The 24183-nt window shown below is 36.1% G+C and overlaps 2 protein-coding genes across 4 annotated transcripts in view; one reads left to right on the forward strand and one right to left on the reverse strand.

The window, feature by feature from the left end:
• Positions 1 to 24183, reverse strand: part of LOC114534643 (fibrillin-1-like) — a 95798-nt gene that overhangs the window by 49149 nt on the left and 22466 nt on the right. Inside the window, exons 30-38 of one of the 2 annotated variants that reach the window (XM_028556113.1) lie at positions 23677 to 23802; positions 23093 to 23218; positions 22471 to 22596; positions 21776 to 21901; positions 19944 to 20468; positions 19294 to 19412; positions 19106 to 19164; positions 18448 to 18569; positions 17361 to 17993 (exon numbers count right to left, since the gene is read on the reverse strand). In XM_028556113.1, coding sequence (XP_028411914.1) covers positions 17695 to 17993; positions 18448 to 18569; positions 19106 to 19164; positions 19294 to 19412; positions 19944 to 20468; positions 21776 to 21901; positions 22471 to 22596; positions 23093 to 23218; positions 23677 to 23802 — 1628 coding nt within the window. In that variant the 3' untranslated portion in view covers positions 17361 to 17694. Of the gene's footprint in view, positions 1 to 17360; positions 17994 to 18447; positions 18570 to 19105; positions 19165 to 19293; positions 19413 to 19943; positions 20469 to 21775; positions 21902 to 22470; positions 22597 to 23092; positions 23219 to 23676; positions 23803 to 24183 lie in introns of those variants that run through there. The other variant, XM_028556112.1, reaches the window with a different exon arrangement.
• On the forward strand, positions 931 to 12860 carry LOC114534645 (CD109 antigen-like). Of its 2 annotated transcripts, XM_028556114.1 has the most exons (37): positions 931 to 1107; positions 1520 to 1683; positions 1936 to 1961; positions 2056 to 2239; positions 2358 to 2410; positions 2502 to 2519; positions 2648 to 2699; positions 2780 to 2853; positions 2961 to 3000; positions 3093 to 3177; positions 3321 to 3414; positions 3679 to 3921; positions 4229 to 4399; positions 4494 to 4610; positions 4698 to 4760; positions 5181 to 5375; positions 5467 to 5616; positions 6076 to 6198; positions 6338 to 6410; positions 6825 to 6948; positions 7023 to 7140; positions 7241 to 7354; positions 7893 to 8129; positions 8418 to 8475; positions 8569 to 8649; positions 8741 to 8917; positions 9029 to 9116; positions 9347 to 9500; positions 9585 to 9665; positions 9754 to 9919; positions 10473 to 10684; positions 10963 to 11121; positions 11339 to 11401; positions 11477 to 11677; positions 11773 to 11847; positions 11914 to 12019; positions 12134 to 12860. In XM_028556114.1, the coding sequence occupies exons 1-37, from the start codon at positions 1040 to 1042 to the stop codon at positions 12307 to 12309; spliced, it is 4383 nt and encodes a 1460-aa protein (XP_028411915.1). In that variant the 5' UTR covers positions 931 to 1039; the 3' UTR covers positions 12310 to 12860. The 2 variants fall into 2 exon arrangements, with proteins under 2 accessions (XP_028411915.1, XP_028411916.1); XM_028556115.1 differs by lacking the exons at positions 931 to 1107; positions 1520 to 1683; positions 1936 to 1961; ... (5 more) ...; positions 2961 to 3000; positions 3093 to 3177 and having other exon boundaries at positions 3325 to 3414; positions 3666 to 3921.

Consider the following 24183-nt stretch of genomic DNA (forward strand, 5'->3'; position numbering starts at 1 on the left):
AAGCAATCATGGTAACCATCACCAATAAACCCGTCTAAGCATTGACATGTGTAATTTCCTTCAATATTGTTGATACACGCGTTGCATTTTTATGGCAAACTTGGCATCCGGAATTTTAACGTCTAAAATGTAGCTACCGACCATGTAAGTAAATGGTAAATATTAGCCGTGGCCTAACAACAGAAACTCGTCTTCGGGGGTACCGTGTCACAATTCTTTCCTATCCAACTTTTCTCCCAAGCCACCCGTTTGATCAAAAACAGGTCCTTTAATTTATTCACGATTTAAGTGGATTTTGTCGGCTATCACTGGAGGATTATTTTCACAGTATATGAATACCAAAATATTAACATAGCGTGACTAAATTGTCTCGCTGGCTACGCTACTGTACGAAATATAAGAGATACTGAGGCAATTCAATTCAATTCAATTCAAAAGCCTTTGTTAGAATACTCAAAACAAACGTTTGAGTTTACATAGATTTTTACCTGGGTATACATCATCATGAGTATTTACATCAATTAAAAGTATAGAATTTAAAATCTCTAAAGTAAGAATAATATGATTTAATAATCTAAGTTCTAGAATAAAAGCGTTGATAATTTATATAAAATTAAATAAGAATCCATTTATAAAAGCTTTTTTGAATCTCTCTGTTTTAACTTTTGTCTTCAATTTTGATGTCAATCCCAGGATTCCCAGCGAAATGGTCAATCCTTGTCCTGTGCCAATGCTTTTCTTTCGCTTTTTGTTCAAAAAAAGCTTGTGACACTTTGTCTTCCTAAAATTGTTGGGCTGCTTTTTCTCTCTCAAAATAACAACCTGAAATCAAGACGAGGTTGCTTGGAACGTAGATGTCTAGAAAATTAGCATAATGTGCATATTGCAGGGGGGGGTGACGAACACGGACATGAATCACATGATGGGAGAACATGCATGTAACAATGTTGAGCCAAGCACATAATATAAACACTGAATTGTCGCAATTAAGCAAAACATTTGTGAAGTATTCAAATTGTTGAGAATTCCATGCTGCGACATGGCTTTAAAGATCTTCTTTTTTGCTCTAACTTTGTTCCTGCTTGATGTTAATGCCTTTTCAAACAAGTAAGTACAGTATATGATTTGCTAAGCCTTTTATGATGTACCAAGCAAGAACGATCGATTGATATACTTTGAAGCCTATATTTGTTATTCTCTACTTAAACACTTCTACTGATTTGCTTACATCCGTTATTTGATTTCGTCTTGAATTGCGTTCAGATTGCAGCTGCATATCGCGCTGTTTTGCAGAATATAGACCTTACTATGCAGCTTATTTTGGACGTTTTGACAAAGATGAACTATCCATGTATACAATATTGCAATTGCACAAAAGTGAAGACTGGGTTCTTCCTAGGTTCATGGTTCATAGTGAGTTCAAGAGGACGAAGGGTAGCCGTTTTTGTTACCCAGGGCAAAGTAAAATACAGGCTATTTCATACTGTCTCCTAATCTAGTAAACCTCTCCTTCATTTAGTTCGTATTTTATAACGGCTCCGTACACATTTCGACCCGGGATGTCTGTGAAAATGAGCGTTCTCATTCTGAGAGCAATGCCGCATGATGCCCCGGTTACAATCAACGTGAAGTTCTCAATTGATGTTAAGCAAATTGCATCTGCTTCTGGAGTTTTTAACGCAGGTTTGCAAGTTGAATAGTCTAAATACATATCCGCAAGACACATTATATCTAACACAGTTGTTGCAATGTTGAAACTCAACTGTATAATATACACTGAGAAAAATGTGATATCTGCATGCACGCTATTATTTGTCACTGTCATCAGAAAACCTTAACATTATTGTTTTAATACTGTAATAATTTTTTTCAACCTTGTGTTGCATGGTAGTGTCTTAGAGGCTAATATGTTCATATTTCTCTCTGATAATACAGGACAAACTGGTTCACTTCTACTTCAAGTGAGTTGGTTAAATATTTATTAGAAATCAGTCAGGCAAACTGTAATCAATTAATCAATCTCTACAGTATTCTAATTCATATATGTTTCCACAGATTCCATCAGAAGGATTTCCAGAGAACAGTGACAACTATCGTACAAATAAATATTTATACATCACTGGTTCTGGTGGGTTGACATTTAACGAGACAAGACAAGCTAATTTCATTACGTTTGAGATGAAAGGATTCACAATATATGTCCAAACTGACAAAGGCATTTATAAACCAGGACAAACAGGCAAGAGCTATTTTATTGGCCACTAAACATTTAACTCAATAACTTAATTTTACATGTAGTATTAATGTAGATGACCAACCAAGTACCGTACTTTTAAATCTCCAACTTTTCCACACAGTTCACATGAGAATTCTGGCAGTTTACCCAAGTCTGAAAGTTCTTATTGGAAAGGTAAATATTCAAACCAGAATAAGTTATTGTAGAGATCTTCAGTTTGTGAAAATACATAATGATCACATCTGTTTTTTCTTTTTATCCATAGATGACAATAACTGTATCAGTAAGTATTGGATATACTTCTTGTTAACCCTACTAGGATTTTCCTTCTCCATCAATTAAGGTTTGCTGTCTTACTCGGTTACTGCTCAGGTATATAATAATTTAATAACGTTTCAGTACTATTTATAGGATCCCAAGGGCAATAAGCTTGCCTTGTGGAAAGATGTGAGCAGTGCTTCAGGTTAGTTCTCTCCAATTCATTCTAGTCAATGATTGCTACAAATTCTGTCATATATCATTTTTTCTTATTTATAAATCTAGGCATAGTTTCTAAAGATTTTGAACTATCCTCCCAGCCAAACATGGGTGAATGGAAAATATCAGTTGAGATTGAGGTAAATTATAACCTATAAATTTGTGAAAAGAAACACAAAATTTGTATGTTTATTATTTAGCCGAATAACTTTCTTTATGTACATTTTCTCAATGATTCTTATTATAGAATGTAAAGAAGGAGACAAAATTTGATGTCAAGGAATATGGTATAATAAAATGAAATATCTTGCATCTAGAAATAAAATATTGTTTTTGAAACTTGACATAATCAACATGCATTGTCTATTGTTTTAATCAGTTCTCCCAAAATATGAAGTAAAAATCTTAACAAGCAGTTATGCATCAAAAGGAAATGGAGATATACAAGGAACTATTACAGCTAAGTATGTTGTACTTAAAAGACTGCAAGACTTTGTGTTCCACTTTAAAGACTTTGTGTTAATCAGTCTGACAGGAAAAATTATTGAGAAACAATGAAACTTTGACAGAGCAATGTATTCTTATCCATCACCTGGTAATTTTTAAGGTATACTTATGGAAAAGGAGTAAAAGGAAAGGCCAAGTTGTCTGCTTATTCCAGCTATGACTTTGTTAGGAAGTATGAACTGAATTTTGATGATGTAAGTGTCTATATTTAATTAAAACCCCTAGGCTAAAAGGAGATTGAGAGTGTCAATTGTACATGCATGCATACTTGCATCAGTATTTTTTGTTGGTTTATACTTCTGCAACAAAAGTTGTAAAGAATTTTGATTGGCAAACTGCAGTAAACTCATAGTCTCATAAATTTAAGCATGATAGAGAGTTCCATGCAAAATTTTCACTCTTGTTAAATTTTAGTTTTCAGGGATCGACTCTATTGATATTTTAGTTGTTTCTTACAGTTTGACGGAAGTCATGAATTTTTAATACCAAAGGAGAAGGTTGAATGGTTGCACACCCACAGCAATCCTTATCAAAATAATTATGGCTCGGAGCTTAAGTTGAATGCATCTGTAACAGAAACACTGACAAAGAAGACGTATTCTGGCAAAACGACTGTGAAACTGTACCGAAGTGCAGTCACTCTTAAGTATGCTGATTCGAACCCTGAAACTTTTAAAACTGGCTTCCCATTTCAAGCGCTGGTAAGATCAAGGATTTCCTTTGAACAACTTAATTATCATAGTAGAGATTCCTCCTCCCAAATTTTAAGTACAGTAGGTGCAACTTTAACTATTCCCTCTCCCTTTTCATTTAGAACAAAACCTATTTTCTCACCCCTTTTGCAAGAAGGAAGATTTAGTTGCTTCCAATTTCTATTATATAGTTTGATCTTGGGGTTTACTTCTAGCCCCCCCCCCTACAAACTTGCATCCACCCCCTCTTTTAATTGGAGGTGGAACCTGATATGATCATATGCAGTATTTATACATTGCTGATTTTCTTTGTTAGATTGAAGTAACTCGACAAGACGGCAGTCCTCTGGCTGATCACATAGTCATCGTCACATCAACAACCAAACCTGATGATCGAGCAATTTCATCCACTTATGCAAGCGATAAGGATGGCTATGTTATTTTTCGCCGAAATATTGGGCAAAATATCAGCAGTCTACGCATTGAGGTATCGTATGGACTGTATGCATGATGACTTTCTCAGGCCATTACAAGTTTGAGAGATAAATGGATTCTGCATCATTAAATTTCTTTGGTTACAGGCAAAGACCAGAGATAGGTTCGGTGAAGAAGTCAGCATGCATCGTAAATCATTGTTGAAATTCAGGTCAAATAGCAATACATATCTGGGTGTAACAGCCGAGAGTTATGAAGTTCAGGTGAGGAAGTGGATCACTTGTTAGTAACAATGTTGCTGCTTTTCGTATTTTATTCACATTTTAACTTAATTCGTACGTACACTTTAGGCTGGGAAAGAAATCGTTTGTCATGTCAAATCAACAGAGAAATTTGGATCCCTAAATTTCATTGTAAGTTGGCTTAAACATTGTAAGTTTCTATTTTGTATAAAGCAAGTTTTGTTTTTTGTAAAAGAGAAAGTAAGTCTGAAAGTAAGGTCTGTTGGGAAAACCTTTCTAAATAAAACGAGCATCCTCCAAACAGTACCGGTACCTTGTGTTACAGTATACACAGTTCAAGAAGGTTGCATCAAGCCCGTTCAGCTTAAACGGTGGATAAGCAAAATTAGATCACTCTCTTAGATCTCACTTTGAACAGTTTCTTGAATGAGTCAACTTGAATATTATGCACTGAATATGTAGTTGTAATTAAACAGTATATTTGTATTAGGGTCAAAAACATGTAGTTTAAACGGCAGACTTGCTTTCTATTTTGAACTTAACCACCGTTCCCATGCAGCTCTGATATAATTTCTTAATCCTTTTATTTAGCTACTCTCGCGAGGAAATACGATAGAATCGAAAACCGTAATTCATAACCCCTTCGTTCAAACTGCAACCTTGAAGTTCATGGCTACCAGTATCATGTCGCCGACAGCAAAGATTGTGGTATATTTTATACGAAACGATGGAGAACTTGTGGCCGACAGTGTTACAGTTAAAGTAAATGGGGCTTTTGAGAACGATGTAGGTCATGAAAGAATAGTAGCTTAAAATTGGACGTTTGCAATAATTGAGAAAATCCGCTTGCTTCAACATGGGACATGCTACATTTCAGGTTTCTGTTGAGTTTAACACCACTCAAACCAAGCCAGGAGAGAATGTTACTGTCAACGTGAAGGCTTCGCCGAATTCTGAAGTTGGACTGTTGGCAGTTGACAAGAGTGTACTCTTGTTGGATGAAGGAAATGACTTCTCTGTGTCCCAGGTTGGTGTAAAAGTTAGTTTAGTTTAGGTTTCCTCCTGTAGTAATAACACTGGATCAATAAGAGATGATCCTTACTGGACCTCTAGGAAGAACAGTTTAAAACTGATAGAGTTATCCAGTATAAATAATGTTAGTTTAGTTTAGGTTTCCTCCTGTAGTAATAACACTGGATCAATAAGAGATGATCCTTACTGGACCTCTAGGAAGAACAGTTTAGAACCGATAGAGCTATCCAGTATAAATAAAGTTAGTTTAGTTTAGGTTTCCTCCTGTAGTAATAACACTGGATCAATAAGAGATGATCCTTACTGGACCTCTAGGAAGAACAGTTTAGAACCGATAGAGCTATCCAGTATAAATAAAGTTAGTTTAGTTTAGGTTTCCTCCTGTAGTAACACTCACTGGATCAATAAGAGATGATCCTTACTGGACCTCTAGGGAGAACATTTTAAATTCTAGGTGATGGAAGAGTTAGAAAGTTATGGCGGGGATGGGTCATTCCCCCCCTGGTGGCGATGGAGACGACGTCGATCATTCTTCCCATGGTACCCCAGGGCGCAAGACTCACTCCAGATATTCGAGGCATGTTACAGACAAAATTATAATAATTATTTTATATTTATAAAAATAATTCTTTATAGCAGAAATCTGCCATAATTTGGAGGAATATAAAACCTTTATTCTTATATGTTAATCCAAATACGATATTTTATACTTGTAGGGAGTGAAACTGCGGGTCATATCGGACTGTAAAGGTGTTAGAAATAATAATAACTTCCGTTATCCTTATGATTGTAAGTATTTTTTGAGGTGAACTCTCTGAGTTGTAGAAAAATCAGTGTTTCTCTGTAATTTATACAAAAAAGTCGCGCAGAAGAGTTTGCTAAACTCGTTGCCAGAATTAATTTTTGACATGGGGACGTTGGTTAAGTTCAAAATAGAAAGCAAGTCTATCGTTTTATTCAACATGCAAACTAAATATTTTAACCTTAATACGACGATACTGTTTACAACTACATATTCAGTGCATAATATTCAAGTTCACTCATTCCAGAGAGACGTAAGAGTGTTATTTAATTTTGACTACACCGTTTAAGCTAAACGGGCTTGATACAACTGGCCCCAGTACTATACCAATAATTTCCAGACGATAATAATACTATATTAGTAAATCGGTGAGTGATTTGTATTAACTAACTCTCATTTAGATTCCCGATTTCCTTTAATGGAGAGAATGGACATGAATGTCAAAGCAGGTTTGCCATTAAAAGAAGTGACTAAAGTCAGAACCATCTTTCCAGAGACTTGGCTATGGGAAACTACTCGTACAAAGTCAGTGTTTTACAACCTTATCGTTGATAGCTAACAGTGATTTTTATTTATGCACACTCCATTACCTTTTATAGTTCAGCGGGGCAAGCGCAGGTGCTGAGTAAATCACCAGATACCATTACGTCATGGGTGTTGAGTGGTTTTTCTGTTTCCAATGTAACAGGCTTTGGAGTGGCAAACGAGAAACCCCAGGTTTGAAAATAAGAATATCTGAATCTCCATAGTTCATATTACTGCAAGTAACTTCGGTCAATGACTTTTTTGTCTTCATATTTCTTCTTTTTTAATATAGCTTCGAGTATTTCAACCATTCTTCTTGTCCCTGGATCTTCCATATTCTGTGATCAGAGGAGAGGAAGTTGCCATCAAAGTTATCGTATTTAACTACGAGAATAAGGAAGTTAAGGTGCATTTTTTAGGCAACTTTAAAGATCTGGATCAATATAGAAAACAGTTTAAAATGCCATAATTTCAGTATAAATAAAGTTAGTTTAGTTTAGGTTTCTTCCTGTAGTAACACTGAATCAATAAGAGATGATCCTTACTGGACCTCTAGGAAAAACAGTGTAGAACTGGGGCGAGTTGTTCGAAAGGCGTTTAGCTTAAACGGTGGATAAGCCAAATTTCAAAAACACTCCCATAGATGTTGTGAATGGTTGCGCCTGCATCTTGTGCACTAAATATGTACTTCCATTGAAAATTAAACTATTTTCATCGAAATATTTCAGCTCAGTTGTTCAATAAATAGATAATTTTGTTTTCAATTTTGAACTTATCTACCGTTTAAGCTAAACGCCTTTCGAACAACCGACCCCTGATCTTTAGAACAGTTTAGAGCTCTCCAGTTTAAATAAAGTTAGTTTAGTTTAAGTTTTCCCCTTCTACAGTAACACTTGCATGTTCACGATTATTGTTAAAGCTATCTATTCACTTTATTTCTTTAGGTAACCGTTACCTTAAAACGTTCTGATGACTGGGAGAATATGGTTGAGGAAGATGAAAATAGTCTCATAAAGAACAGTGACGCAAGTGACGTTATTCACGTCATCAAGGTTTTGGCCAATAGTGGAACTGCAATATCGTTTCCCATAATACCTAAAAAGCTTGGTTACATTCCCATCACAGTTCATGCGCAGACCACGACGTCGGCTGATGGTGTAAGACGAACCCTCCTGGTCGAGGTAAGCCCAATGCATTGCTGGGTTAAAGATACTGTAGTTGACGTCGTGTTCTTATAAACGAATTTCACATTTGACTTCAACTACGTTTAAGTTGCTCGTGATTGGCTAATCTGATAGACTTGTCATATTTGATTGGGTCAAGTTTTCGAAATGATAGCAGTTGTGGTAACACCCAAATCTGAACCTCGCTATTGTCTGACATACTTGAGGTCTTTGTTACCAACGGTTCATCTACGCCCCTTTACCCCCTTTACAATTGACAATTGACTGATTTTTATATCTCTTCAGCCCGAGGGTATCGAGCAAGAATATTCGTACAGTCTTCTTATTGATTTAAGTTCTTCAGGTATTTCATCTCATTGTTTTTAACTACTGACACACGTTCATCTTATATCCTCATATTCCAACGACCATGCATTTGTCTTCATATTTTGTATAGCAAAGTTCACCAAAGAGTTGGAACTCGCCTTGCCGTCCGATGTGGTCGTAGGCTCGCCCAAAGGGACGATATCAGTGATTGGTTAGTATTCATTGTTAGAACTACACTCAGATGCCTTACTTATTAACCAAAATATTCCCACCAATGAACTCCGCTTTGTTTTTATCAAAAGGTGACATTATGGGCTCATCAATTAGTGGCATAGAGAAACTGCTCAGAATGCCCTACGGTTGCGGGGAACAAAATATGATCAACTTTGCACCAAGCATGTTCATTCGCGCCTATTTGGAAAACGTCGGCCAGCTTACACCAAGTATTAAGGAAAAGTCGATTAAATTCATGACGTCAGGTAAGCTCATCCCTTGCACTGTCTTTCCCGCAGATGTCCAAAGTTGTCAAAGTCTTTGCCCTCGAAGGAAAGGGTCTGCTGGATATTCTAGATATTTTAGTTATTTCGTAGGGTACCAACGGGAATTAACCTATCAGCATTCAGATGGTTCGTACAGCGCTTTTGGTGAAGGACGTGGTGGAAGATCGGGTAGTTTATGGTATGTTTTCATTCAACGTCGATTCAATTTCGTTTCTCGTGATGGTCCAGTGAGGATCATCTCTTATTGAACCAGTGTTACTACAGGAGGAAACCTAAACTATATAAACTAACTTTATTTATACTGGATAGCTCTATCAGTTCTAAACTGTTCTTCATAGTAAGGATCATCTCTTATTGATCCTGTGCCACTACAGGAGGAAACCTAAACTAATCTGAACTTAATTTTAGGTTAACGGCCTTTGTTGTAAAGTCATTCTCACGTGCGAAATCCTACATTTATATTGACCCTGCCGTCCAGAGAAAAAGTTTAGCCTTCATCTTGTCAACTCAGCAAAGAGATGGATCATTTTCTGAGTCTGGTCGCGTCAGTAGCTATTTACAGGTATGACTTATAACGCCACTGGTGTCAATACCGAGGGTTGATGCATTGTTAGGCCGTACTTATGAGCTTTTGTGTTTATTCCAGGGTGGATTAAAATCGTCAACTCCAGAGGCCTTAACCGCGTATGTTCTGGTGTCGCTCTTGGAATCTGGAGATGAAAGTTCTGTAAGTATGTGGTAAAAAGCCTTTGCACTGGTAACAATATCCAATAGACCTTTCTCATATTGACTTCAGAAAAAACATTCTTTTTCAGGAGACGAAACTGGGAATTTCCAAAGCTGTACGATTCCTTAAAACAAAACTAAGTGGCATAAGCGATGTCTACACATTGGCATTGATCGCATACGCCTTCGAACTTGCTGATGATACCGCTAAAGAAACTGCTTTAGAAAAACTAATGACGAAGGCGATTAGAGAAGGTAATTTTACCGAAAGAAACGTGTCATTTTGTGAGTATTTATAGACCGCATATCTCTCCAAACTCTAAACTGTTCTTCCCGAGATCCAGTAAGGATCATCTCGTATTGATCCAGTGTTACTACAAGAGGAACCTAAACTAAACTAACTTTATTTATACTGGATAGCTCTATCGGTTCTAAACTGTTCTTCCTAGAGGTCCAGTAAGGATCATCTCGTATTGATCCACTGTTACTATACAGGAGGAAACCTAAACTAAACTAACTTTATTTATACTGGATAGCTCTATCAGTTCTAAACTGTTTTTCGTAGAGATCCAGTAAGGATCATCTTTTGTTGATCCAGTGTTACTACAGGAGGAAACCTAAACTAAACTAACTTTATTTATACTGGATAGCTCTATCAGTTGTAATCTAACATTTGAAGATCATCTCTGATTGATCCAGTGTTATCACCAACTCTGGTTTACTAAAACTGTATACTGTAAAAAACTATGTCTTTACCAGTTTCCAGTTTTAAATTGTTTCTAGATTTTCAGATATTTTTTAATTTTAGATGGAACACTACATTGGAAACAAAGTAGTTCAGTAAATTCCAAATCAAGCCCTTGGCTTCGTCCATATTACAGACCTCCTTCAGCCGACGTTGAGATTACATCATACGTTCTGTTAGTGTATGCTCATAGAAACAACACGCAGAATGGGTTACCTATTGCACAATGGTTGGCTCAACAACGGAACTCACTTGGAGGGTATTCTTCCACTCAGGTAAGTTCGAAGGATCAGTCTGCGAAATCCATTACACCTGTTCCAAATTGTTCTTGCATGGAATGCTAGTAAAACTAACTTTATTTATACTGGATATCTCTATTAGTTCTAAACTGTTCTTCCTAGAGATCCAGTAAGGATCATCTCTTACTGATCCAGTGTTACTACAGGAGGAAACCTAAACTAAACTAACTTTATTTATACTGGATAGCTTCATCAGTTCTAAAGTGTTCTTCCTAGAGGTCCAGAAAGGATCACAGTGTGTGTTTTTTTCACAGGATACTGTGATTGGTCTCCAGGCGCTTTCAGTTTTTGCTCCTCTCGTGTTTTCGTCTGACGTTCATTTCACAGTAGATGTGGGATTGTCAGCAAAAGCTGGTTATAGCAAATCATTTTCAGTGAACAAAGATAACTTGATTGTTTTGCAGGAAGAGGAGGTACGCTTCAAATATGACTACTGAATTAGATTCCTGAAATCCCAGATATTTCACAGAGTGTATAGCGTTCCATTTTTTGCGAAGTGCCAAACAATACCCCATATAAATTATCTACTAAAATGATCGATCTATAGTGAAACTGAATAATATTTCATTTATGTCCAAGAAAAGATCTAGATAAAAGTAAAGCTAATTATACGTTTATTATTTCCTGTAGCTTCCAACAGTGAATGGCAAAGTTTTGATTTCATCACAAGGAAAAGGAATTGGCGTATTACAGGTGAGTTTCTGGTGTGTTTTTACTTCGAATACCCAAAACTCCTGCCGTGTGGTAATCAATATTTACTTGTTCAAGATTGGAGTGACATACAACGTTAAAAATGCTCCAACCGATAATTCGTTTAATGTCAAAGTTAAAGTGAAAAACGTCGACAATAACAAAGTCGAAGCTGAGTCGTGTGTAAGATACACGGGTGATGGCCAAAATTCTGGAATGGCGATTCTTGAGTTTGGTTTGCCGTCTGGATTTAGTTTGGACCCGGACGTTGTACCCAAGGTTTGTTTGTAGTTCAAATTATACTATTAATACCAGCCAAAACAAAATAGTTGAAAAGCCGCAAATGGTTCAGTATTTTGTTTCTACAATTTTAGCTTCTCGAAACCGAGGGAAATAAAGTCGAAAAAATTGAAACACCAGGAAAAAAAGCGGTCCTATACTTTAACGAAGTAAGTTTTATCTATGGTTTTATGTTGTATCAGTTGACATGCAAACATACAACTTTATTTCAACAGGTCCCGAAGAGCAGTGACGTCTGTGTGAAAATAAAATCAGTCAGAACTCACGCTATTGGCAAAACTCAACCAATCCCAGTCATCGTTTACGATTATTATAAACCAGGTATTTACCTTTTTCAAACTAATAACTATATGTTAGTGAATTATTGATCCAGTGTTACTACAGGAGGAAACTTTATTTAACTAAACTAACTTTATTTAAAATGTTGTGCTTTAGAAAAACGAGCAACAACGATGTATGTGACACAAGATGATGTCAGCGTGTGTGACGTATGCGGTGAATGCGCAAACTGTAAACCTCGGCCCCAGGAGACTGGTCACGCGGAACATGTGGCTTCAATCTCTCATATTTTAATGCTTGTATTCGCAATTTTTCTATACTATATTCACTAAGTATATTTGTTAGTTGCATTATGTATATACGTTATAGCTATAATCTAATCTGATACCACAAGAACGTTGCAGTTCACCTACAATAATAGGAAGTTTGAGCAAGGCAACGAAGTACGAAGACGAAGACAAACTTCACAATTTTTTAACGTCTGCGCATCATTTGCGCATACTCCGCTTAAGGTCAGCGGCGAGGGTTTAACGTCTTCGTCAACGGTTTAACTACTATTCCCATGGCTACCTCGGCCGAAACACGTCTTCGTACTTCGTTTCCTTGCTCAAACTCGCTAATAACAATAGGTGAAGTATATATAGTTAGAAAAGGCAAAAATATTCAAGACCCAATACAACAGTAAAACTGATGAACATGTGCTCGCCATTATATAGACATATATCAACTTTAGATATGCTATTTAAGACACTTGAGAAGCGGGAATTGTAAATTTCATATATCATGTTATTAATCTTGCAGACTATTGATAAACACTATTTGTATAATTTCAGTATTGAAAAATGGCCTTTGAGCATTCTGATTGGCTCCCTCAGCAGTAACTCTGAGGCAATAGTTACTGCTCAGAGCAGTCTGAGCAGTAACTATTGCTTTTCCCCAAAAAAACATGACTGAAAATACTCAAAATCAAAATTATATTCATAAAATAAACACGTGTATCAGTTGTATTTATAAATAAAACTTTTTCAATACTGAAATTATACTAAAACAATTAGTCGCCTCAGGCTCGATGATTACAAGCCTATATTCACTTCGCCTTCGGCTCAGTGAATATAGGCTTGTAATCACCTCGCCTTCGGCGACTAATTGTTAAATAGTAATAAATAAACACTAATATGATGCATTAATAAATATTCCTCTCCCACTCAGGCGAAATTCACGTTTATACATTTATACAGGGTGAGTGAAAAAAACTGACACCGGAGTCGGACTTTGGAGGTTGAATGTTGCGGGCTATATAAGAATATTGGTCAAAAATCGCCGTTTAGAGCGGAAGTTGCGGGAAAACTTCTCGTACTGCTTCCACTATGCAATATTTCTTTTCCTTACATTCCGAATTGAAAGCTACATGTTTTGGCGCGTATTTTGATATGAATTTCGTACATATTCAACGTGAATTAGCGTCGGACCGAGGGCCATGAACTGTAGGTCTCTGCTGTTGGTGTCTCTGCTGTTGGTGATGGTTGGTGATGTGAACACAATCAGAATGAAGGCCCGCCGTTTACTTACGAGATAAACTGCAGGCAAGAGAATTTTATATTTTCACCTTGTATGCTTTATTAAATATAGTATTGTTCAATACCGTGTATATTTTGACAAATTTTAAGCCTGACAAATGCTTTCTAAATATATACTGTAAATAGCGTCGGCAATAGCCTACGCTGCTACAGTACACATTGATGATTTTCTTATTGATATATTGTTTATTAGTGTATATATTATATAATATGCTGGAATAAGGGACATTAATATCGTTCACATCGGCTACCTGCGCGTGCAAGGTCGAATTTTAATCAAAAGGTTTTATTGTTATTGTTATTATCGGCTCTATCGTCTATATTGACGCGGCGGCCAAAACACGAGGCTTTTCATGCTGAAGAAACGGGAAATATATTAACTTTGCCATAGCCCATAGGGTCGCCATTCATCAAAACGCGAATCGTATCCTTTGAAATGCGTACGAACACGTTTATTTTCTTGATCAATCTTTTTGATCTCAACTTCGTAAAGGTTATTGTCTTTCGCCTCCCGTTTTTCCACATCGAACCGCAAATTCGTGGACAAAACGTTGAGGTTTGCATAATGTGCGCTTTGGTCTAGACACCATATTGTTTTACAAGGCGCGCATTTTGTAATAGAAAAAAACTGGACACTAGTTTGAGCAAATGTTCATCTCAATAGGGAAAGAGTTTGACGGACACTTTTTATCCATGCAGCATCGATTGAATTAAAAAGCTTGGAACTTCTGCTGAGGATTCGTTGTGCACATTGTAATTTGTACACTAAATGATGTTGAGAAATAATTGTCTTTGTCTTAGAAATAAAACAATTGACAGAAATGTTGTAATCACATGCACCAATACAGCGTGAGTCAAAAAAAAGTCCCCCCTATTGAAATGAAGCCTTTGTTGATTTGAATGCATGATCAACGCAGTAGTGTGTAAATAGCATAGTTATTAGGTTGAGGCATTCAAATAAAGCGTCTTGCTTTCAATTGGGTTTATCATAATATTAAGGCAATCAGATTCTAACAAAGGCTTGATTTCAATAGAGGGGACTTTTTTCTGACTCACCCTGTATATTGGAAGCAATAAGCTTTGGTATGACGATTGGTTTTCAAAGGCATAAGCCGCTATTAAAAAACTATTACGACATCGTTAGAGTATGATTGTACAGGGTGTCTAAAAAAAACCCGCAAGCACTTAAGCCTAGGTTATACGTCGCATTTTGGTCGCGTCGAATGCAATTCAAACAATAGATAATGAGATGATAAACCTCATTAAGCTTCATTATCATCTCATTATCTACTGTTTGAATTGCATTCGACGCGACCAAAATGCGACGTATAACCTAGGCCTTAAATATGCAAGAATATTAATATTGTTCGGGTTTGCACCATACAGTACTGTATTTCAAATTATTCTAAAAATGTCATGCTTTGTCATGTCAGGCTTTGTCATGCTAATATCAATCATTTCAACAACATTTTAACGTCCCCGTTAAAGCATATTTTCACATGACATGTAGAATATGGACGCAATTCTATCGTTTCTTCTGTTCGTTTTGTACCACGCTCAAGGAGTTCTATAGTTGCGGCATTTTGCGATAGCGTTAATTACACAATAATAAGCGATACTCGTCGTAGTACAGCGTTTGAAAGTAAAACGCCCTACATTTGCGATCGAGGATTCACCGTCGACGATGAGTGGTATCGATTTCAAAGTACAGCTGGTAATACAATGCCCACAAAAAATCCGGGTTTACAACGTTGTGGCACGTACGTTCCAATTTGGTTCGAAGGAAGTCATCCGACCATCGAGAACTTGTTGTTGATGCCAAAGCATGTGCAGCCGTTCCCTACATGCATCCTTCCTCCTGGCTGTGGCGAATCTTTTGCCATAAAAGTTGTTAGATGCCCGAGCGATTTTTACCTGTATTGATTGAAAGAACCTACAAGTTGTGCTTCGCTACTTGTGCAGGTAATAGATCATTTCTGCGCGAAGCATAAAATGTTTGTATTCCACTAGAGGATGGATTGGAATAAAAGATTCACTTTAACGTTCGCAGTTAACATCAAACAACCGATCAAACCCTGGTCCTAGCACTTTCTTTCTCTCCCAAGACTAGAAGTAGAAATGTTTGAAGCCAATGCATTATAGCTATTTACTGAATATCGTATTATTGTATTATCATTCCATTTCGATTAGACAACTGTTCTTATAATTGTCACATACAAAGACCACCATATGTCATTGTTTTGTGTATCTTTAGCCAGAGTGCATGCTAGCTACAAAGAGAAGGTTTTAAAAGGCATGTATGGTATTCTTTTAGTTTGTTTATTTACCAAATCGGTGAATTAAGGCGTTGTTACACTATGCAACTTTCCTTGCAACGTTTAATGCACTTGTACTATTGAGGCATCTAAAGTTGTCAAATACGAACATTTTCTACGATCTGCAACGTTTCCTTGAATTTCGGGCACCTTTTACAAATTGACCTCCCTCAAAATGAGAATTGCATTGCAAGTTGCAAGGAAAATTCCATTGTGTATAATAGCCTCGTTTTGCCTTCAATCAGGAAAAATTTATTTCGAACATTAATTTAATTGAATTTAAAAATATTTGCTGTTATGCTGTGCTATGAACTAAAGAAAAGTGTCGTTGAAAAGCTAATAAATAACTGCTCATTCAAATCATCAAATTGAATTTATCCTTCTTTAAGATCTGTTAATTTCATATCCGTTTTTTGATACATCATCTGGCTATTATATCTTATCCGAGATCCTCATCGGCATTAATATAATCGATATACATGCAAGCCATGGATAATTTTCTTTGTACACTCAAACTCAAGGGATATCTCAATCTTCTTATAACGTTTCGATATTTCCAATGGATACCTCAAATGTTATTATCGTTCAAGAAATAACTTTCTCAATGATTAGTAATAACAAAATTTTCATGTTACACTCGAGTGTCAGTAAGCATTTTTAATACAGGCGTATATCTCTAAATTACGGAAATCAAACTGGTATCTTTCCTCGATATTTTCAACCAATATATGCATAATTAGACCCCAGCCACCACGTATTCGGGTTTGTTGGTGTCCGTTTTGATATTCTAGCTAAATAGCTAGAGAAAACGCTCCGTCAGCCGATGTGTGCATGTGTCCATAAAAACGCCATTTTTGTGTCTGTCGTAACTTATTGAATTCATTCAATATAATCTCATCTCTAAAAATAGTTTAACAAAACGTTATTGTTATATGTTGTAATGAACACCGAAGACGAGGTGCATGAATGTCGCTGAATATAGATACCTTGACGATATTCACCGAATCAGAGGGCAAATAATTTTTTTAGTATAATTACAAAAGTGATTATAGTTATAGAAAATTTTCTTCAAAATTTCCAATAATCACCTTAGCTTTGAAATTATAATAAAAACTACTTACATTCTCTATATCTTTTACAGGAGACATGATTGCATCGTCTGTAATCCATACGACATCAATGGTTTTAGATGCCCGTGTTTCTACAACACTTCCTTTATCGCTGAGTGCTAACTCCACCGAAGTCGTCAAGCCTTTGATATCAACAGTTTTGCCATCTTCAACTGTAGCAGGTTGGTAAAAATTCTGATTATATTCTGAATATGATTTATCATAACCCTTGTGACAATGTGTTGATAAAATAATGCAAAACAGTTTAGAAAGAAGAATCGGTATGAAGTTACCGTAAAAAAGTTTATCAACAAAGTCACTTTATTTTTCATTTGAAACACGGAAAATATGGTCTTGAAATGTTTGCAAATGTACTTTTTAATTTCCTATTTACCAACGAGTGCCTAGAATTTTCAATATCACCTTAACGTTGTATTTAAGATGAAAACTATATATACTCACATTTTCATCGTTTTATCCGCAAAAAAAACTGTTCAATGCAGTAACTTGTGTAATTATATAGCGTCATTAAGTGTAGTGGTATAATATCAATTGCGGTATTTATATAGTAAATTATATGCATGGTGCTAATAAGATCCCAGTATTCCCAATTCGCAATCATTCTTAATTAAACAGTAAGTATATGAGTTATTCGAATAGATATATCAGAATAGATGCATGCATGTACATGCAGTATTGTCCAAAATAAAGCCGAATTAAGGTTCGATATTTAAGTCTCCACCCGCACAACTAGCCTTGAATTCCATCTCTTTCATGTCCATTTCTTCACCATCTTTTCTCTGGAATGAAACTCCTTTCGGTTGGCTTCTTGTAGTTACGGCTCTTTGCTTCTTCCTTAATTCCTTTTCTCTGTGCTTTCTCTGTCTTCTCACGCGCAGCACAACAATAAGTATAATGAGGGAAAGTAGGACCACAACAACAGCGATAATCACAGCAATGCGAATAGTTTCGTTCATTGAGTCATTTTTGTCGTCCTCTGGATCAGGTTCATTCACTAAAATTGGAAATAGTAAGGTTTCTAACAAGAATTACAAATTGAGATATATGTTGTGAGTGATCTTCCCTCAGTCATCTGTTGCATGGGTAGTCTTCATGAAGACCTGCAGGATGGTATTGTCGTGTCAAAAAACTTGATATTGTTTATTATACAATATCAGTACATCGTGGTTATGCTGATGAGAATATGAAGCAGTATAATTATACGCATTTGCATTGGATGAAACCGTAGTACTATGGTACGTGTGCTCAGAAAATCATCCTGACAAGCAAAAATCGCTGAAATCGAGATGCACGTCAAAATATAGGGAAATAATTATATTCTAAATATAATACTAATATGGTAATGTGTATAGCTACTGAAATCTCGCATTTTTTTGCATAAGCTGATAAGGCTAGTTTTGAAATTATTTTGTACAATTGCAGCAGCATGCATGCAATTCATTTCTAACCGTTCATCTCGAAGGTCATGTTCCCGAGTTTTCCAGTCTCTGCCACCTTGAGCAATGGTTCAAGAGGGGCCTTTACTTCATCGGAAAATATCAACATGAAATTTACAATTATACTTCCGGGTCTGTAATTAAAACACATAAATTAGGTGCAAGTATTTTAAAGTGTCCGGCAATTATTGAGAGAAACAAGCACGGTTTGCTTCTGGTTTCATCAAATGTTGTTTTTTGGTGATAAATTGTAGAGGTAAATTTAAATACATTATAAGATATACATTACAAATGATTACAATAAAACCGTCGCTTCCTGGAATGGAATGCGCGGAAGAAAAAATCGCGGGAACAAAGGTGCTTGCTTTTGGCCAACAGGGGCAAGTTTTCATTTTTACATGGTAATTTGTGCAAATTTTGTCTAAACAATTACAAAAAAGTATAGCCTGTAATGGTGAAAGACGTGTCGAGGTAAAGTACAAATATAGGAAAACAAACATCGACGAAAATACATTGAACTTATTACTAATACCCGAACCGATAGACCAAAACTGTTGAATCTGAACCCTTGCAGACATACCCCCTTTATGAAGTAAACACGTCAAACGAAAATCCTCATTTTTATGTGTAATAGAGGCAAGGTTATATTTAATAATGATATTTGACATACCTGAAGTTTTTGACAATTACATAACTAAACCCTGGAACCTTGTTGTAAATTGTTCTGATCTGTTAAATATGAGAGAGTTACTAAAAAGCGTCTTCAAATCAATCATGACAGTATATGACGGCAAATTTTGATATGCAATTTACGAAAGAAACATAATGCAGGTTTTTGTATAGTTTGTTTCAACATACCTCATTTGTTATCCGAGAGGCAAGTTCCCTGTACTCCTTGGATGTATTTTCCATTAATTTGACATCCCATTCTTCACTTTTCAATGTCATCTTAGACTCCACGTGGTTCTTTTTAACGTCTATATAAGCAAAATTCAAGGGAGATCTAGCGTTTGCTATATTATTTGAATAAAGAGGTTTGAATAAAATATATTTACCAACAGTTACAAAAATTGTGTTCAGAGGTTCAAATAATTATCCCTATATATCTGTTTATACACTCCCAATTAAAAAAAAAACACTACTAAATAGCCTGAAAATATTAGCTAGCTAAAACAAAAATTTATAAATAATCAACAAAAACCTTGGACTGCTGGTTCTTGCGTCTATTTAATATGATAGTGCATTGATATGATCATGCATTGATAATTTAATGCGGTTAACCTGAAAGGCCTCGCAATGCCTCGGGCTTGATTTAGACCGAATTTTTTCAAAGATTTAAGAGATGGCTAATTGTATTAATCAATATATAGCTATAAGCAAAATTCTTGGAATCAGGAACTATTATATACGGGTTACCAACATGTCACACCTCTAAACTATGACGATGACTAGTTCATTGGCTAGCATTAATAGCTATGAATTACGCAACTCCTTGGCCCACAACATACCTTTCACGTTATCTAGTTCACAATATTTCCCATCGCCTTTAAATAATGGTGGACATTTTTCACAGGTAAATCCTTCAGAATTCAGTGCGGATGAACATTTAAGTCCAGGAAAACAGGGCTGTTCTCTGCAAGGATTTGAGCGTTTTTCACATTTTTCACCGGTGAATGGGTCTTTACAATGGCAAATATAGTCGGATTTCTGCACTGGATAAGTGATATTCTGCTTTTTCTGACATGTACCATTTTGTTCACATGGACATTGCATCGCTTTCACATTGAGAACTAGAAAATTCTGGGCACCCTTTTTATCTTTAACCAGTATATAAACACTTCCACTTTCTTTAAGTTCCGGTATTGTAAGGAAACCGTTTTCTGTGATTTCAGCCGTGGTTGCGGTTCCGTTTGACATTAACTCAAAAACTAGATCCTCGTCCTCGGGATCGCGTGCTTCGATCGGAATTCTGAAGTCCATATTCAAGATTGCGTAGACTGAACTTGGAGTATTTATAAGCGGAGATTTATTTTCTATAGAGGTTTTAAAGCAAAAATTTTTATATTCTCGAAATTTAGTAAACTAAATATTAAATATATTTATAAAAGCACTACGTGAATTAGTCTATTGCAGAGCTTTGGATCCGGCCTTCATCGATGGTCAAGGCCATTTGTATTTAACTCACCGAAGCAATCATGGTAATCATCACCAATAAACCCGTCTAGGCATTCACATGTGTTGATACATCATACATGTTGCATATTTATGGCAAACATCCGGAATTTTTACGCATTCATTAACGTCTAAAATATTAGCCGTGGCCTAGCAACAGAAACTCGCCTTCGAGGGCACCGTGTCTTCACAATTCTTCTTATCCAACTTTATGCCCTAGCCATCCGTTTGATCAAAAACAGGTCTTTTATTAACGATTTAAAGTGGATTTTGTCGCGCGGCTATGCTGGAGAAAAATTGCACCTTGAAATTTTGTTGGAAACAAGTTACCGCCTTATGAAGATTTCATCGTCCGTGTGTATTAATATCTCTGACAAGAAAGTAGAAAGCCGAGGGCGAGCTGGCTGATCATTGCAGCCGGAAAACATTACTACGGAATCAGTGGCGTAGCGAGCTTGCTTGCATGGTAATTTAGTCCTGCTATGCAAATTTGATGTTATTATCATTATTCATTTCTTTATAGAATTTCAGTGTTTTCACAGTCAACGAATACGAAAATATTAACATAGCATGACTGAATTGTCGGGCTGGCTACGCTACTGTACGAAATATAAGAGATACTGAAGCAAAATTAATGAGCAAACTACGTGTCAATTTAATTCGTACTTCGAAACTAAAAAGACTAACTTCGAAAAGTAATTGCAATTTTAAACACGATTTTGTAGAACGCCTATGAAATTGATCAAACCAAGCGGGATCCTCGAGAGGCAATAAAGCTCGAAATTTCATTTGGCTTTGGGCATTTCCAATTCACTGCTGATTCTGGTTTATACATTGTATTAATGAACAGTACTGAAACCCAACAAACCGAACCTGCACTCTTAAAACTTATTAAACATTAGGAATCATCATGCAGGAATTGGTGGAATACGAAGATTTAAACGTCCCCGAGTCACGAATGTATATGAGTATATTATACCTTTGTTTCTACATATTTTAACTCACGTTGCCATGCGTGGCCGACGCATTAGACGCAAATTCCCCTGCCGCTGTTTAAAAAATTCCTCTGCCGCGGTTTAAAAATTCCTCTGCCGCTGTTTAAATTTGCTCTAAATTACTAATTTTACAGCGTATACGTAAATTACTGCATGTTATCTAAAAAACTCACCAGAACAATTATGTCTACCATCCCCAATGTATCCTTCCAAACATTGACAAAAATAACTTCCTTCAATATTTGTGCAAGTAGCATTTTTGTGGCAAATATCAGGAGTTTCCAAGCATTCATTCACATCTAAACATTATTAATCATTTAATTGATTGAGTAATCACTTTGATATTTGCGCCATTATCCCAACGAGGAATCCACAGAAAAGGCCCATTACAAGAAGTGTTATACAGAAACTTTGCAAATCAATGTGAAACCAAAGTTCATTTTGAGTTTCTTTTGTAGAAGGTTGAAAAAGAGGCGCAAATATGTGTTATTCATGCCCGAGACTTTTGATCATAGTTGTTCTAGGTCCCAGCAATTGTACCGTAACCCAAAAGATCATCAATCACCAAAAAAAAGTTAGAAGAAAATATATAACGCCTGTTTTAGAACTTTTCATGTATTTACATGGTCGTCATAAAATTTTTAGTATAGAACGCGGGCAGACAACGGCCATACCATCCCGAAAATAACGGAACTACTTAATTGTTGTCGTACTTAGCAAAAAAAATAGGTACCATGAAAACCTGTTCATTTCCAATGGTCTAATTGAGACGCTTCAATTTTTTATACCGTGTCAAAAGTTTAAATTCCCTCAATATCGCGTTAAATAATATATTTAGTGCACCTGGCTTCTTAATTGACAAACTCACCAGAACAATCAATGTAACCATCGCCAATGAACCCGTTCATACATTCACAAGTATAATTTCCTTTAGTATTTGTGCACGTAGCATTTTTGTGGCAAATGTCAGGAGTTTTTACGCATTCATTCACATCTAAACCGTGCAAACAATTATGTTTAAATACACTTTTGGATATTTGCATCACCATATAACCAAATGATATCGCGTATACGTGATTTGTCGTATAACCTTTAAAATGTTTAATTTCAACACACGTATGCTTATGTCACATAATAATCAGCATTTTCCCGTTTAACTTTATTGGGGGAAATTGATCAAATTATTTAAGATTTATCACGTCCTGTATTAAGGATTTGGCGGACCAGTCATTGGGCGAAAGGTTCGCGCAGAGTTGTATAGAAAACACTTATTGATATATGGGGAAGCTTAACATGCTTTTTTGAAAGCTGTTGAAAAAAATACCATTATGGCGGGCTGAGGATAGCTGATACTCCACGAAATATTTCTATAACCATTTCTCATCTCCATATGCAGATAAATTTTCACTTTTCCATTCCTAGCTTATAGACTTTCCTTCACTTTCTAAATTTATTCCCTTTTATTAGATTTCTTTTATCTGAAAACTCACCAGAACAATTATGTCTACCATCCCCAATGAATCCTTCCAAACAATGACAGGAATAACTTCCTTCAATATTTGTGCACGTAGCATTCTTGTGACAAATGTCAGGAGTTTCCAAGCATTCATTCACATCTAAACCGTGCAAACAATTGTGTTTAAATACACTTTTGGATATTTGCATCATAATATGACCACAGGATATCATGTGTGTACTAATTCTTATAACCATTAAAATGTCTTCGACATGTGTAGGCCTACGTCACATAATTATCAGCATTTTCCTGTTTAACTTTATGAGGGGAAATTCATCAAATTATTCAAGATTTATTACGTCCGGTATTCACCATCGCGACGATGTTGTATAGAAAACACATTTAGATATGAGCGAGCTTAACATGCTTTTTTCAAAGGTGTTGAAAAAAATACCATTTCGGCGGGCTGTGGATAGCTGAAAGTCCTCGAAATATTTCTAATTATTTCTCCTCTGAATATTCAGATAAACGTTCACTTTTCCATTCCTAGCTTAGAGGCTTTCCTTCACTTTCTAAATTTATTCCCTTTTATTAGTTTTCTACTATCGAAAAACTCACCAGAACAATTATGTCTACCATCCCCAATGAATCCTTCCAAACAATGACAGGAATAACTTCCTTCAATATTTGTGCACGTAGCATTCTTGTGGCAAATGTCAGGAGTTTCCAAGCATTCATTCACATCTAAAAAATGTTAGCAATCCATTGAGAAACCACCGCCACGTTGTAATTTGCGCTATTATACCAACAAGAAATCCGCAGAAAAGACAACATTAAAGGATTTTTCATACAGGAATGTTTCATGTGAACACGAAATCAAGAGTAATTTCTAGTTTTTTAGCTAGATACGGAGGTGGAATTAAAACGTGGCTTAAATGTGTCATCTCACCACAATTTGGATATCTAAGATTATAGTTGTTCCATGCAGTTGCCAAGGCAAACTCCACCCAAAAGACCATAATTATTGACCACGAAACGATGCAAGAAGAAATATAGCGCCTGTTTTGAATTTTATATGACTGTATTTACATGGTGCGTATAGGATTTTTGGGGTGGAAACGGCCC

Source organism: Dendronephthya gigantea, unplaced genomic scaffold (assembly GCF_004324835.1).
Source record: "Dendronephthya gigantea isolate DGI-Jeju-01 unplaced genomic scaffold, DenGig_1.0 000104F, whole genome shotgun sequence".
Classification (NCBI taxonomy): domain Eukaryota; kingdom Metazoa; phylum Cnidaria; class Anthozoa; order Malacalcyonacea; family Nephtheidae; genus Dendronephthya; species Dendronephthya gigantea.